This window comes from Apteryx mantelli, chromosome Z (assembly GCF_036417845.1).
Source record: "Apteryx mantelli isolate bAptMan1 chromosome Z, bAptMan1.hap1, whole genome shotgun sequence".
Lineage (NCBI taxonomy): Eukaryota > Metazoa > Chordata > Aves > Apterygiformes > Apterygidae > Apteryx > Apteryx mantelli.
Genome location: NC_090020.1, coordinates 28,411,927 through 28,425,745, shown reverse-complemented (window position 1 = coordinate 28,425,745; position 13,819 = coordinate 28,411,927). Strand labels below are relative to the sequence as shown.

The following is a 13,819-nucleotide window of genomic DNA, read 5'->3' as shown; positions in this document are numbered from 1 at the left end:
AACTAGTATTCTACAATGCACCATTCATTTAATACTTTTTTAACAGTCAATGACAGTACTGTGATGCATTGTCATATGCTTCATGAAGGAAAATAATTAAAATAATACAAATCATTCTTCTCAGCAGCTTTAACTTTCAAGAGCATTTGCATTCCAAATTTTCTTCTCTGTCATTCTTTTGGAATAGAAAAGAATTGTTTTCTCCACAATACAGATGAAGGAAGCAAGAAAGAACTGACAAATTTGCCAAGCTCACTAGTTGTGGAAATGGCAAAAGTAGGACAAAAATTCAAGAATTTAGTTCTACATCCTGTGTTTGGTCCCTTAGACAATAGGTGCATATCTGTGTGGGGGGAGAAGGGAAAAGAAGAGAGGTTGCTTTTAAATATTCTCCACACACACACACATTTATTTGATTCTTTTTAGTTTCCTCCAACTCATATTCATCTATGTGTAGGGAATCAACAGCCAAAATGTTGATATAAAAGAGCCTATAAAGTGTTTTTTAAGCTGAATTAAAATTTTATGCTATTTACAGAGAGGTAACTTTCACTTTGTGATCAAACTAATGTTTTTGGTCAGTATTTTTTAAAAAATAATTTAGTCTAGTTAGATGAATGGATATTTTCACCAAAATTGCACGATCTTGATATCCTCTTTCTAAACTTTTTAACTGTCTTCAGTGAAATAAAAAAAGATCAAGGGATCTGTAGCAACTTACCACTCCAGAACTTCCCACTGGGTGGAACATTTCTTGGATTCAGGCACTGACCATGAGATAACTGGAAGTTATTTTTGCATGCGGTGCAGTTCTCATAGCTGTACCCAACACACGTTGCACAGCTCCTGTGGCACGCTTCACATTCTCTGGAGATGTCATCCCTGAAGAAACCAGCTCCACACTCATTCACACATATGCCACCTGCAACAGGGATGGAGCCTGAAATCATGGTATCAACTGTCCTATGTCCATCAGGACAACGAGGTGGATAAAATGCTATTAAACCCCATCAGGCTCAATGCAGTGAGGAAGAATAGTATTAACTCTAGGATTACTGACTAGTACTAACTGCTGTATAACTACAAAATCAATTTAATCTCTGATGGAAATTTATTGGAAACCTAAAGATGTATCTTGAATTTTTTTTTCTGTAGTTCCAGCCACATGGTTCACATAAAAGCAGGTAGGATATTAAAAAGCAGACAACTAGGAATTCTGAGGCTGAGAAGCAGTACAACCTGTGAGCTGTATTTGTTTGATTTTATCTTTCAAAAAAGTACCTTTATGAATTTGGCATGGCTCCCAGTACTTTAGATTGGAAAGAGGTATTGCATCTCTCTGTCTCCAACAAGAAATAGCTTAAGAAAAACAAATAATATAGTAGAACTTGTGAAACTTTTTGTAGCTGTCTGCACTCTAGACTTTTATTGTGAATCCTGAATTCAGCTCAGCTGCTGAGATAAAGTTCATAAACCCTTCAAACCAATCTGCACTTAAATTTTTATCCAGCTGGGTCTTCATTCATATGCTAAACCCTGGCACATACAAGCCTTTCAAAAGTCCAAGTTTGGGTCATAATTTCATGGTTAAGTCCCAATTTTTATACTGGCTCAATATAAAATCTAAGTCCAGAAATCCCAAAGATTTTTAGACATATACACCCATTCTGAGGGCGGGATGAATCTCTAGTTTCCGGTGAATGTAAAGCTAAATGCAGGTAAACCTAATTTGATTTAAGGATTTGCATACTGCAGCAAAGATCCTATAAGTTATTACACTGATAGCTTTTTTTTGCTTCATCCAGTTTGAATTAAAAAAAAAAAAAAGACCACCAGATCGCCTCAGGCTATCACCACAGAGCTTTCCGTGAGTGTGATGCTTTGTACTCTGCTATTGACGCATGCAGTAGGCAGTGCATAAGAATATCAAAACCTTGGGATTTCCTGTGGTTCAGATTTGGCAGTATGTCTGAACCAGACCTGCCTGATTTATAGCTTCATAATAAAGCTAAGAGATTCTTAGTCTTGTTTGAATCTGATGTAAAATTTAGTGGTTTTAACTGAACTTTACACAGTATGTTCAAGTCTCATTACATTGTGCGGACCTGAAAGTTAAGGTGAAGCTAGACTTGCTAGACTTGAAAAGTTTCCATGTTTTTCAGGGAATTAAAGCAATCTCCTTTCCCACAGTCTGAATCAAATGGAATCTTTTTCTGTATGTGCTCAAAGAGAGAGGAAATGCATTAAAAACAAAACCAGGAAATAACAGTTGGAATTTGTAGTCAAATATTTGGAGTTTTGAACCAAATGGCTCTGTACGTTAATGTGTAGGACCTGAGTCTGCAAAGGGCTAAATGCCCTCATCATCCACTGACCGCTATAGGAGGGATTTAGAAATTTCAGAAGTTGAGTCCAAACTTCTCTAAGGAAGAAAGTTTCAAAACCTTTTGTGTATATACTGTACCTGGTTCTTTGCTTACCCAGAAGATAAAAGCCTTCCTTACACGAGCCACACTCATCCTTGTCACAGCCATTGCAGTTGCTTGGGCACTCTATACACTTCATGGAAATTTCATCTCTGTAGGTATTTTCTGGGCAGTATATATAGCAGTGGTCCTTATACCTACAAGATGAAGGAGAACACCATTGGTGGGTTTGTTTTGAGGTCATCAAGTTTATTTTCTGTATATTTCTAGGTATGGTGATGATAAGGCTCTATTCTTGTCCTAATAAAAAGAAATTATTCCTTTAATGAAGGATTGAAAGTGTATTTGTGGATATGCTAGCAATTCAACTGCTAAGCATTAACAAGACATGCTCACTAATACCTGGGTTTTTAAGTATAACTAAATTTGTTTTTTTAAGTTTAGGCACAAAAATACATAATTAGTTAGAAATTACTACACTGTGGTTGTAAAGAGCTGATCAGTTGCATACATATGAGAAAATGCTATTGTTTATAGCTAGACAGAACAGCCTTTTTTTGTCAAAATTTTATTTTGTCTTGGTAATTGTTATATAGATTTCTTAATTGTCTTTTTGGAAAACTCAGAGTACTTCCTTTCCCTCAGTCTAAGTTAAACTTTCCATTGATCTATTATTTTTGATTCTTTGCTTAATCTCCTCAAATATTTCAGAGTGCCTTCAAAAATGCCTATACCAGAACTGCACACAATCTACTAAAAGCATATTAGTTCCAAATCTAGAGGCAGTATTTAACCTTCATACACTTTCTGTTCAGTGTTCCTCTCCTCATACATAAAAAGATCACATTAGTCCATAAGCTTTAAAAGACCTTGATGGTGTACGATTGGCTAGTTATTTAGCATTTCCCAAGTCTTTTTCCAAAGCCACTGTTCTCAGGTAAGCAATAGTTAAAAGAAATGGGACAACACAATATTGATTTATATAGGAAAGCATGCACTTTCTCTTTGGAAAAATGTACTGGCATGAAGAATTATACTTACATGTAGTAGTTCTGAATGCAGGTCATGCAGATTCTCGGGTCATCTGGAATTTAAAATGCGAAATCATGTAAATGATATTCAGAGTTAAAATCAAAGCACTAAAAAGCAGCATGGTTACACTGTTTTTGTGTTAAAATTTCTTACATTAAAATCACTAGAGCCATAGCTACAACATTATTTTCTCTGAAGCTCTATTTATATTTTTGGAGATATGCTCTTCCACAAACAGGTCCTGATCTGTATTTTTCAAGTGACTTGTAATTTTTGAGTGACCAGTTTAAGGTACCTAGAAAGCACTCAGGAAGTGCAGAGTTCCCATCTTCTGAAAAGCAGATTCTTCCCAGGAGTTCAGATCTGGCAAAATGGACTCTTAAAATGAGAATCTAAAGTATCCAAATATGTGATTTCAGCCTATTTCTTTATTCATGATAGAGACAAGTTATAAGCATTTGGTACCTCCAATAGTCAACTTTTCAAAAATATGCAAGTAATCTTTGAATCTTGAAAATCCTGAACTACATGAACATGCTTCTATATTATGATGAGGCAAAGCTTTTGGGTAAATTTTCTCATCAGAAAATTAATTATTACATTCTAAAATTTTGTTGAGTGAAAGTGTTATACAACTTCTTAAAACTGTTGCAATGATGGATTTGGCCTTATGGTCATATGAAGGGAGGAATATTTTCCATATCTTCCACTATCTTATGTTAACTTTCCATTTCCTTTACCTTGCTCAAGTATCCCAAAGAGAGCAGAATGGAAGGAAACAGAGCAACCTGGGCAAATATATTTGTAAAATGTTCTACCAAGAAATGCCTAAAAATTATTTTTGGTATTGATAGTACTCATAAGATAAAATTTTCACTGAGTCTATTTGAACTATGTCTACAATAAATTGTACTTTATAAATGCAAACTTATTAGACAACATGCACTTGGTTTTGCAAGTAGTTCTAGCAATTTATTTATGAGGTGTAAAGTTTTTTACAGAAATGTTACAGATCTGTGAAAATATTCTCTTTACTCTTTAGAGCATAAGCAGAAACAGCAATCACTTAATCTGGTGTTCTTTGGATTAGATTTTCTTACGTTGAGACAGGAAATACTCTTAAAATATGTAGATAGTTTCTGTGAAAAGTCTTCCTTTATTCTTAGATAAAAGACATTTGGTTTGCCTAAGGCTTCTTTTTGAATGATTTTTGAAGTACTAATAAGATATTTTTTTAAAGACTCTACCTCAGGCTTTTATTTTCTAATTTTTTTTTCCTTCCAATGTTTATATAGTGTTGCCAGAGGCCAGACTGGCATTAGTGTACGTAGTTTTAGTCCATCCGCACCCCAGCTACCTTTTGAAAATTATTCTGGTGTTGGCACTATTGGCAGTCCTTACATTTTTTTGATGGAAAGAATAGAGTATGCATCAAAGAGACATTGTTAGGAAATTTCTAGAACCATTAGCAGGTTTACTGCCTAACTCTCCATATACTTTCTGGCTTTTATGAAGAAAGGACTCTTTCCTCTCTTGCCTGCGGGAGGTTTTGATGACATTTCTCCTTCTTAACTGCCCTCTCAGTTTTTGCCTGTATAAGCGACTATCTGGATAGTTCTATTTTAGACAGAACTCAGCTGTAATTACAAAGACACAGTGTCTGATTGTCCTTTGAAAAGATTAGAAAAATGAACTATTAAGTAAGTGAGTTTTTTAGGCAGAAGTTTAAAATATAGGTTATCTAAAGATCAGTGTATGTTTATCGTGTGAATTGGTTTAGGGTCTAAGAGAAAACATCTAGGAATGAATGAATAGCTGGTTTAGATTGCATGTTTGGACACACGATGTAGAGAGGGTAAAAAACACATATCCCAAACAGTACTTGCATGCTGCTGCTTATATACAAGTGTGGATAGAAATGCTTATAGTAAATGTTTATCAGAGGGCCACAAATGTCATAAGAACAACTAGTTTGCTCTTTTTCACCTAGGAATGTCTTGAGTCTTCCTTCAAACTAAAGATCTTTGGAGGGGGAGGGGGAAATCTCTTGATAATTTTGCAAAATGAAAACATCAGGAAGTTATAGAAGCAAAGCAAAATTGATGAAAGTTTTGTCTCATTTAAATTTCCAGCAAAAATGGAACTGGATTTTTGTTGACATTTTTGTGTGATCTTAGAACTATTCACATGATGAAACAGCAGTCATGAAGTGGTGATGCCAGTCTAACAGTGACAGGTATCAGGAATTTTTTTTGCTTATTGCTGCTAACACAGTTGTACAAATATATATGCTTCTTCCTTTTATCTGATTCCACTATGTAGCTGGAGTGAAAATTGACAGAAGAGCTTTTGGAATTTCTGATTTACTATCCAAAGACCTTTCAAAATAGAAAAGGATTGAAGGGGGTACACATCTTGCATTCTGAATAGAAATAATGATCCTTCTGAAAATACCTATCCCTTAATAGAGATTTTCTCTGTCATCCAAAGTACATTTATGTTACAGTGTCAGGGTTACAGTATAACTTCTTGTTATGTCCCTTCTCTATGTTAAGACTTTCCTGGAATCTAATCAAGTATTTAAACTTGCAGTTTTTGGGCTTTCAGGGCTTAAGTACGTTTGCCTATTTGTCTATTTGAAGTGTGGGCTAGATGAGCGGACAGTGATGTGGATTGAGAACTGGCTGAATGGCAGAGCTCAGAGGGTTGTGATCAGTGGCGCAGAGTCTAGTTGGAGGCCTGTAGCTAGCGGTGTCCCCCAGGGGTCAGTCCTGGGTCCAGTCTTGTTCAACTTCTTCATCAGTGACCTGGATGAAGGGACAGAGTGCACCCTCAGCAAGTTTGCCGACGATACAAAACTGGGAGGAGTGGCTGATACACCAGAGGGCTGTGCTGCCATTCAGAGAGACCTGGACAGGCTGGAGAGGTGGGCGGAGAGGAACCTCATGAAGTTCAACAAAGGCAAGTGCAGGGTCCTGCACCTGGGGAGGAATAACCCCATGCACCAGGACAGGTTGGGGGCTGACCTGCTGGAAAGCAGCTCTGCGGAGAAGGACCTGGGAGTGCTGGTGGACACCAAGTTAAGCATGAGGCAGCAATGTGCCCTTGTGGCCAAGAAGGCCAATGGTATCCTGGGGTGCATCAGGAAGAGTGTTGCCAGCAGGTCGAGGGAGGTGATCCTCCCCCTCTACTCAGCCCTGGTGAGGCCACATCTGGAGTACTGCGTCCAGTTCTGGGCTCCCCAGTACAAGAGGGACGTGGCACTACTGGAGCAAGTCCAGCGAAGGGCTACAAAGATGATTAGGGATGATTGGAGCATCTCTCTTATGAGGAAAGGCTGAGAGCGCTGGGCCTGTTTAGCTTGGAGAAGAGAAGGCTGAGAGGAGATCTTATCAACGTGTACAAGTATCTGAAGGGAGGGTGTCGAGAGGATGGAGCCAGACTCTTTTCAGTGGTGCCGAGCGACAGGACGCGAGGCAACGGGCACAAACTGAAACACAGACACTTCCATCTTAACATGAGGAAAAGCTTCTTCACTGTGAGGGTGGCAGAGCACTGGAACAGGTTGCCCAGAGAGGTTGTGGAGTCTCCTTCTCTGGAGATTTTCAAAAGCCGCCTGGATGCAATCCTGTGCAACGTGCTCTAGGTGACCCTGCTTGAGCAGGGGGGTTGGACTAGATGATCTCCAGAGGTCCCTTCCAACCTCAACCATTCTGTGATTCTGTGTGATTCTGTGTGTACTATATCATATTTTTTATCAATCCCCACTAAATCATTGCTTTTTCTCTTAAAGACAGGCCCACTAAATGGAAGCTCTACTGTCTTTCAAATTCAGGGATTTATTTAAATTTAAATTTAAACTATTAAGGAATAATGAACTTAGATGAGAAAGGAATGCAAAGATGGAACCATCTGATAGCATGCAGAGAGAAAACTAAACATGCAATTATTCCTGTAGTAACAAATTAGTTTTTTAATACATGGTATGTTTCCAAAACCTTGGAAAGCAGTTTTAAGAAAGAACTAAGTCTAGGGGATTTTAAGGATCTTTACATACAGCTTTGCAGCTTTGGCTCCTTTAAAATCTGCCATAATCAGTTCTTGGACTAGCAGTAACATATGCCTGCTGGGCTGAAGTCATGTGTTCATCCTATATTCACTTAGAGCTCACTTGCCCATGAAATAACTAGATCTCTGAGGCATGAAGTTAGTTGCTTGATTTATCATGCTCCAAATGAATTCTTGTATGAGAACTGCTAATATTTTGTCTATATATTAGCTAGATTTTGTTTCTCTTTGTATTGATTTCTACTTTGTTGATCCTATGCTACTTCTCTGAAGACAGGAACAAAACTAATCTTGATAGCAATGGAAGTAGGATTCAACCAATTTTAAAATAAAAGGCCTCAGACACAGATGAAATCCTCTGTGAATTTCTGGTTTTATTGCAGCTTTCTTAGATAAGTAAAGATCATCTGGAGTTCAAGAAAAAAGTCATTTGGTTTCTTTCCTTTTCTGTAATAAACTCATAGTCCTATTCCCTCCTCCCTCCCACCCTTCCCAAGCACGATATATGTGGAGTGGAGCTATATTTTAATACAGAAGAGGTACGTGAAAAGATTAGCTATTGGTCAAAGGCCAAAGGTTCTTGCTTTCAGTTGGAGCTCTCTGATTTGAAATGGGTTAGTGTTTTTTTCTATTACAGAAGGGAAGTATGGGCATCAGTGTTACAGGCTTAACAGTGTTGTGCTGGAAGAGTATTTTTGCTTAAATATGTAAAGGAAAACTGCAAGCAATTTTTGTACTATTACCTTATAGGCTTAATAAAATATTTGCTACATAAGTTCATCCATATTAAAAATGAGCTCTAGAGTGTTTTGGGGATCCCTGTCACTGTTTCACTATATCTGTGTGTTTGCAGTATTTAGACAGATCCTAATTCTGGAAACTTTACATTACTAGCCCACTGTACTATTGAGTAGCACTTACTTAAAGAATACCATCAAATTAGAACCAGATCTTTCAATGACTCATATGCATGCTTAACTTTATCTACTGCATACAATAAAGTTGGGAGTTGAGGTTGAGTGTATGGCTACATTTTGAAGAATCTTTATTTAGACTGTAACTTATTTTAGCTTCCTGTTTTGTTTATTAATTTTTATTTTTAATTAAATTTCTTGAAGCATTTATTGGCTCAGCTGTGAGCCTAGAAGGTGCTGAATGCGCTCAACGCTTTTTGCATTTAGAAGCTGAGGATATTCAGTGCCTGGGATTGAATGCTTGGTTTACCTTTCTTTTTGAGTTTAATTAAGTATAATGACTGAAAATGATTTTATGTTACACTGCAATTTTCCTTTAAGGTCCAAATGCAGTAGTTGCTTAATTTCAACAGTTACTGCTAGATTTTATTTGCCTTTTACGTTGCCCTGAACAATAACATACAATAATGTAAAAGAAATACTATAAATTGTAATATATCACCAACAAGTGTAATTATATATTTTAACTACCTTAGACCATTCTGACTTTAGTTTTATGGCTTCTCAATTAAAATAACTGAAATGTACACTCCAATCATAATGGGATTTTTGACTAGACATGGGCCCAAATGAAAACTCAGCTCACAGTAGGCCTTAAAAATGAAGGAAACTTCTGTTCTGGATTCAGCAACTGTGGTTTGGACCTTCTGGTTTGTGGGAAAAGGTATTTGTTTTTCTTCCTTTTCTGTTGCCTTTTCACCTCTTCTTCCTTTTGGGTTTTGTCAATAAATCTGCTTTATCTTCTTTCTTCTGAATTCTGACATTGTAGTTTATTTTGACAGATTACCAGGAAGTGGGGGAAAGAAGAGAATGGGAATTTTAACCAAGGAGAAAGCTGGATTTTTTTTTAAATTAAATTTTAAAGGGGAAAAACTGGCATTAGTATTTGCTTTGGCCAAAAATGGCAAGTTGGGTTCAGCCAAGATATTTAATGAATTAAAAATTTTTTTATGGCAAAGAAGAAAAAATACTTTTAATCTTTCTTTGAAAAAAATTACTTTATTAAACTTGCCTACTTTAATTTTTTTGTAAAGGTTTTGTTTTAAATTATGGTTACCTTTAATTAGATAAAAGCAAAAAATGTTCTGAGTGTTTTTCTCACTCTACAGCCAGTTAATTGAAAAATTCACACAGCTCTAATCTCAATTACATAGCTATAAAACAGGAATAACATCACTTGCTGTTACTGTATTTCATTGATAAAATAAAAGGAAAGAGGCATATTTTCCTCTTCAAATGAGGATTTAAATATAGTGTTGTTGGGAGTAATGAAGTGTAGTTAAGATGACATGAAATCAAAGTTTATTGTTGTAAAATGCATCACGTGAATAATTCCATGGTTTGGATGACTGAGGAGAAAGACTGAAAAATACATTTTTCTGAAGAACTGAAGCTTTGGGAGAGATTTGACTAAGAGAATGTGATGGGACTGGGAAACTTTAAGGAACAGAAAAATTTAAAAACTGGTTTAAAAAATAGGAATCGGGTCAGAGCTCTCTAGTCTCTCATCAGACATACTGGACCAGTGCTGTGGTGAGATTTACACTGCAAGTGAAGGTCCAAAAGGTGATGCCAGCCAGAGGAGATACTGCTTATGGGGCTGCAGAGAAGAACTGATGGTTCAGTTTTAGCCCTATTAAAGTAAAAGGTAAGAGTATTTCAACAGAAACAAAATGAGGACAGCAGCGGTAGTATCCAATCGCTAAGCAAGGCTTTTCAGAAACCTACGTGAAGTTTATTTGTCTTAGAGTCTGTCACTTGGATGATATGTTATTTTTCGTTTTTACTCTACTGGCTATTTTCCCCACATATTGGAATCCCAATGTGATGATTTCAAGCAGTGTGAAAGCCACATATCAAAACTGAGCTTTCGGTGTGTTGAGGTGCATTTCCTGAACACGCTTACCACTTATGTTTGAATGGTTTCTTACCACACAGGTAGTTCCTCTGAGTGAATAGCATTACTCAGAGACTGCTCTACAAGCAAGGATGCAAACTGTGGCTGGAGCATCCTAATGCTACACCACAGAAGTCAGTGCAAGTTTATCATGAATTTGAACAGCTGGACTCCATTGACCTCCTGTTAACAAAAAAATGTGTTTGCAGGCAGGACTCATATGCAAAATGTCTCCTCTGTATGGGTATAATCCAAGATTTGCATTCAAGATTGCTCCAGTCATAAGTGGTTCCATAAATACAATTCCTTTTCTGAAAGATCAAGACCCAAAACTTTGGCCTAGTATAAACCCGAAGAGTTGAAACATAGATTCATAGATATACATAGATATAGCTGAAAGTATAGGTTGAGGTAGAGTTGCTTGAATTAGTTAGATCTTGTTTATTTTAATACATTTGTTCTTTGGGGGTTCCAGCAAAATAATTCATCAGTAAGCATATCTTTACTATTTTGATTCATGAAGCTTCTGAACTGCAAATTGCTGAAGGAGTAGCAATGCATACATAATCTGCCCTTGTAATTTTAGGCTTACATTTGTTGCTTGGCCAGTGGATACTGAGCTAGATGAACCTTTGGTATGATCCAGTGTTTGTGTTTTATGCTCTTATTTCTACAGAGAACTCTAAACTAAAGCATGAAGTGTTTGTGCCTTGTAAAGCCAAACAGACTACAAACATGTTACAAAAATGTAGTATAAGGAATATCATATTAACCTCAGACTAACGAGGTGTTCAAGAGGATTTACAGGTTCCTGAAGACTAAGTTTTGAGCCTTTGATACTCAAAAATCCCAATTTTGCTTTTCAGTCACACTACTCATCTGAAGTAATTTGGTAATCTTATTCCAGCAATTGAGAGGAGAATTTGTCAAAGTTCCCTGAAGCCAACACTGAACATTGCTCTTCCTATTTACAGAGGAATCACCTGCGCAAGTACCAAGGTGAAGAAACCAGGGAGCTGTATGTCCGTGTTTGCAGAACTCATGGTTTGATCTAATGTCTAAATGAATTGCACTGACTTGCCCCTAGACTGGATCTTGCCTAAGAAGCAATTTTCTTTCTCAGAGAAATAACATTTTCAGAGACAGTGTTTTCTTTAATAAGTACATTTTGTGCTTTTAGAATGTAAGGAAATTTTCTTTGACCTGTTTTCTTGGAAATACATCTTTAATGCAATGTTCTGCCCTACACTAAAATGGTAGTACTGAAAATTGAAAAAAACCTGCTCCAAATCTTGCTGGGCATTCTTTTTGCACAGATTGCATATTCTCACTCCAGAAGCCTGTGGAAATGAGTCCTATTATCTGCAAATCTTAAACCCATCCTGCAAGATTAACCTCTTGAGGAAGATTTACTCTGAGATAAAAGAGGATCCTTATCATAATTTTCTCTGGTATTTTGAAAGCCAAGGTCTGTTCATTATCAGGGATGGCTTGAAGAAATGAAGTTTTCCTTCGTGTTTCCTAGGTTGCTATGGGAACTAGATCACTTTGCAGTTGTTAATCATGAGCACAACAGCCAGAATCCCAATCCGTACCTGTGAGTTTGAGCCTTTGTTCACAGTGCTGCCCTTTAGCTATCTCATGAGTTCTTTAAACCTCCAAATACCTTCTCTCTTACTCCTACTACATTATAGTCCCCCCCCCACACACACACTTTGTATAATGGATCTTGTGGAGTATTTGCATGTCATTCAGTCTGCCTTTCTGCCTTTGTATCTGTGTATTTGTTCACTTGTAGTCTGGATCAAACTAAACAATTAGGTTCTGGGTGACCTTTGAGAGTTGTTCAGGCTTTACCTTACTATAACTGAGAGACAAACTTAGCCCTAAATGCCTGCTTTTATTCTCAGGTATGCTGCTCCTCAGGGTTTCTCAGTGTTTATCCTTTTTCTAAGGAATTTTTGACTGAGAAAAGTGCAATGGTTTTTTTTTTGAACATTTTTCCCTCTACCCCCTCACTGAGGAGCACTTTATTCTTAGCGTTAGTCTTTGAAAATAGTGCTGACGCAAAGGCTGCAAGAGCCACATTGTGCTGCTCTCTGCAGAACCCTGGATGTGTCAACATGTGGTGGGACGGATGATGTTTTGCTACAAGTAGATGAGGTAATATCTGGAAAGCCTTAGAAGTACTCATATTGCAACATGTCATACTTTTGCAAGTTGGCTGAGGTGAGTGGAAGTGAATCAGCAAGCAAGTAAACTGGATCAGGAACACGGGGCTCCATTTTGGAGGACACTGGCAGAAAGGCACACAAATTTGGGCAACTTTCACACTCCATCCTGAGAGGAAGAAGTATTCTGTTGATTCTTGTGAATTTCTTAATGACTGCATGGGCTTGATGGGCTACAAATACGTAACTCTTCCATGGACTAGGTGCTCATATTTAACATTATTGGTTAATGATGTGGCAGTTCTGCCTGTGAAGTGTACATGTGCAGGTCAGCAGGTAGTGCATCTCACAGACATTTATGTCACTTGTTATCTGTATCAATACTCAGATTTTATGTGTTCATTTGGCAGGTGCAAAAGGGCAAATACAATTTGTATTATTGGAAAGAGAGGTGAAACTGGCTGAGAAACCACTCTGGTCCATGTGCCATAATTTTAGGTGCAGCAAATAATAGCCAGCATTGTTATGTTCTGGCATTGTATTAGTTCTGGAATTCTTTTAAAATAATTAATGGCTCAAATTCTGCAGTTACCTCAGTGCATGTCTCTTGTCCTGAAAGGGCTTATAGCTGCATGCTTTCTAAAAAGTTAAGGTTAACTCTCAAGAAAGTTTCTGAAGTTCTTTATGGTTTTAAGAGACTTGAGAAAATACGAGTGACATTTTGAAGTGAGATCTAAATGTGGGAGTGAATGAACTCTCATTGAAGGGTGGAATGTAGTTGCTGCAACAGCACAAAGAAAATCCTCCTCCTTAACTGCATTGCTTCAGCAGAATTTTCCCTTTCAAAACCTGCTTCTGTTGAGGAAATGTTGCAATGGTTTGGACTTGATTTTGTAGACTTCATGGTGTCTTCTGGTGACCACCAGAAGACCAGGCATTAAAACTTAGTCATGGTTTTATGGCCACAGGTGATGAAAACCTGCAGTTCCTATGGATCTATTTGCATCAGAAGGAGCAAAAGCTGATCACTGCTCTAGGAATAAAGCTCACAGTGTCCCAAAATGGGTAATCAGACCAGAGGCACCAAAGTCAGAAACATAATCTTGGAAGTGTGGCTTGAAATTTATTCAGCATGTTTTCTGAGAGGCTTTGTCCGTCCAATTTTGTGTTCATATTTGCTTAGACAGCATTAGGAATATATGTGAAAACAAGGTGTAAGACTAAACCTACCTAAGTCTACCTAAACCTACC

At 37.4% G+C, this 13,819-nt stretch overlaps 1 protein-coding gene across 1 annotated transcript in view; it reads right to left on the bottom strand.

Annotated features, from left to right (window-relative positions):
• PCSK5 (proprotein convertase subtilisin/kexin type 5) overlaps positions 1 to 13,819 on the bottom strand; it is a 259,883-nt gene that overhangs the window by 30,361 nt on the left and 215,703 nt on the right. The window contains exons 25-27 of the mRNA XM_067315277.1: positions 3,468 to 3,510; positions 2,481 to 2,623; positions 722 to 922 (exon numbers count right to left, since the gene is read on the bottom strand). Coding sequence (XP_067171378.1) covers positions 722 to 922; positions 2,481 to 2,623; positions 3,468 to 3,510 — 387 coding nt within the window. The remainder of the gene's footprint in view (positions 1 to 721; positions 923 to 2,480; positions 2,624 to 3,467; positions 3,511 to 13,819) is intronic.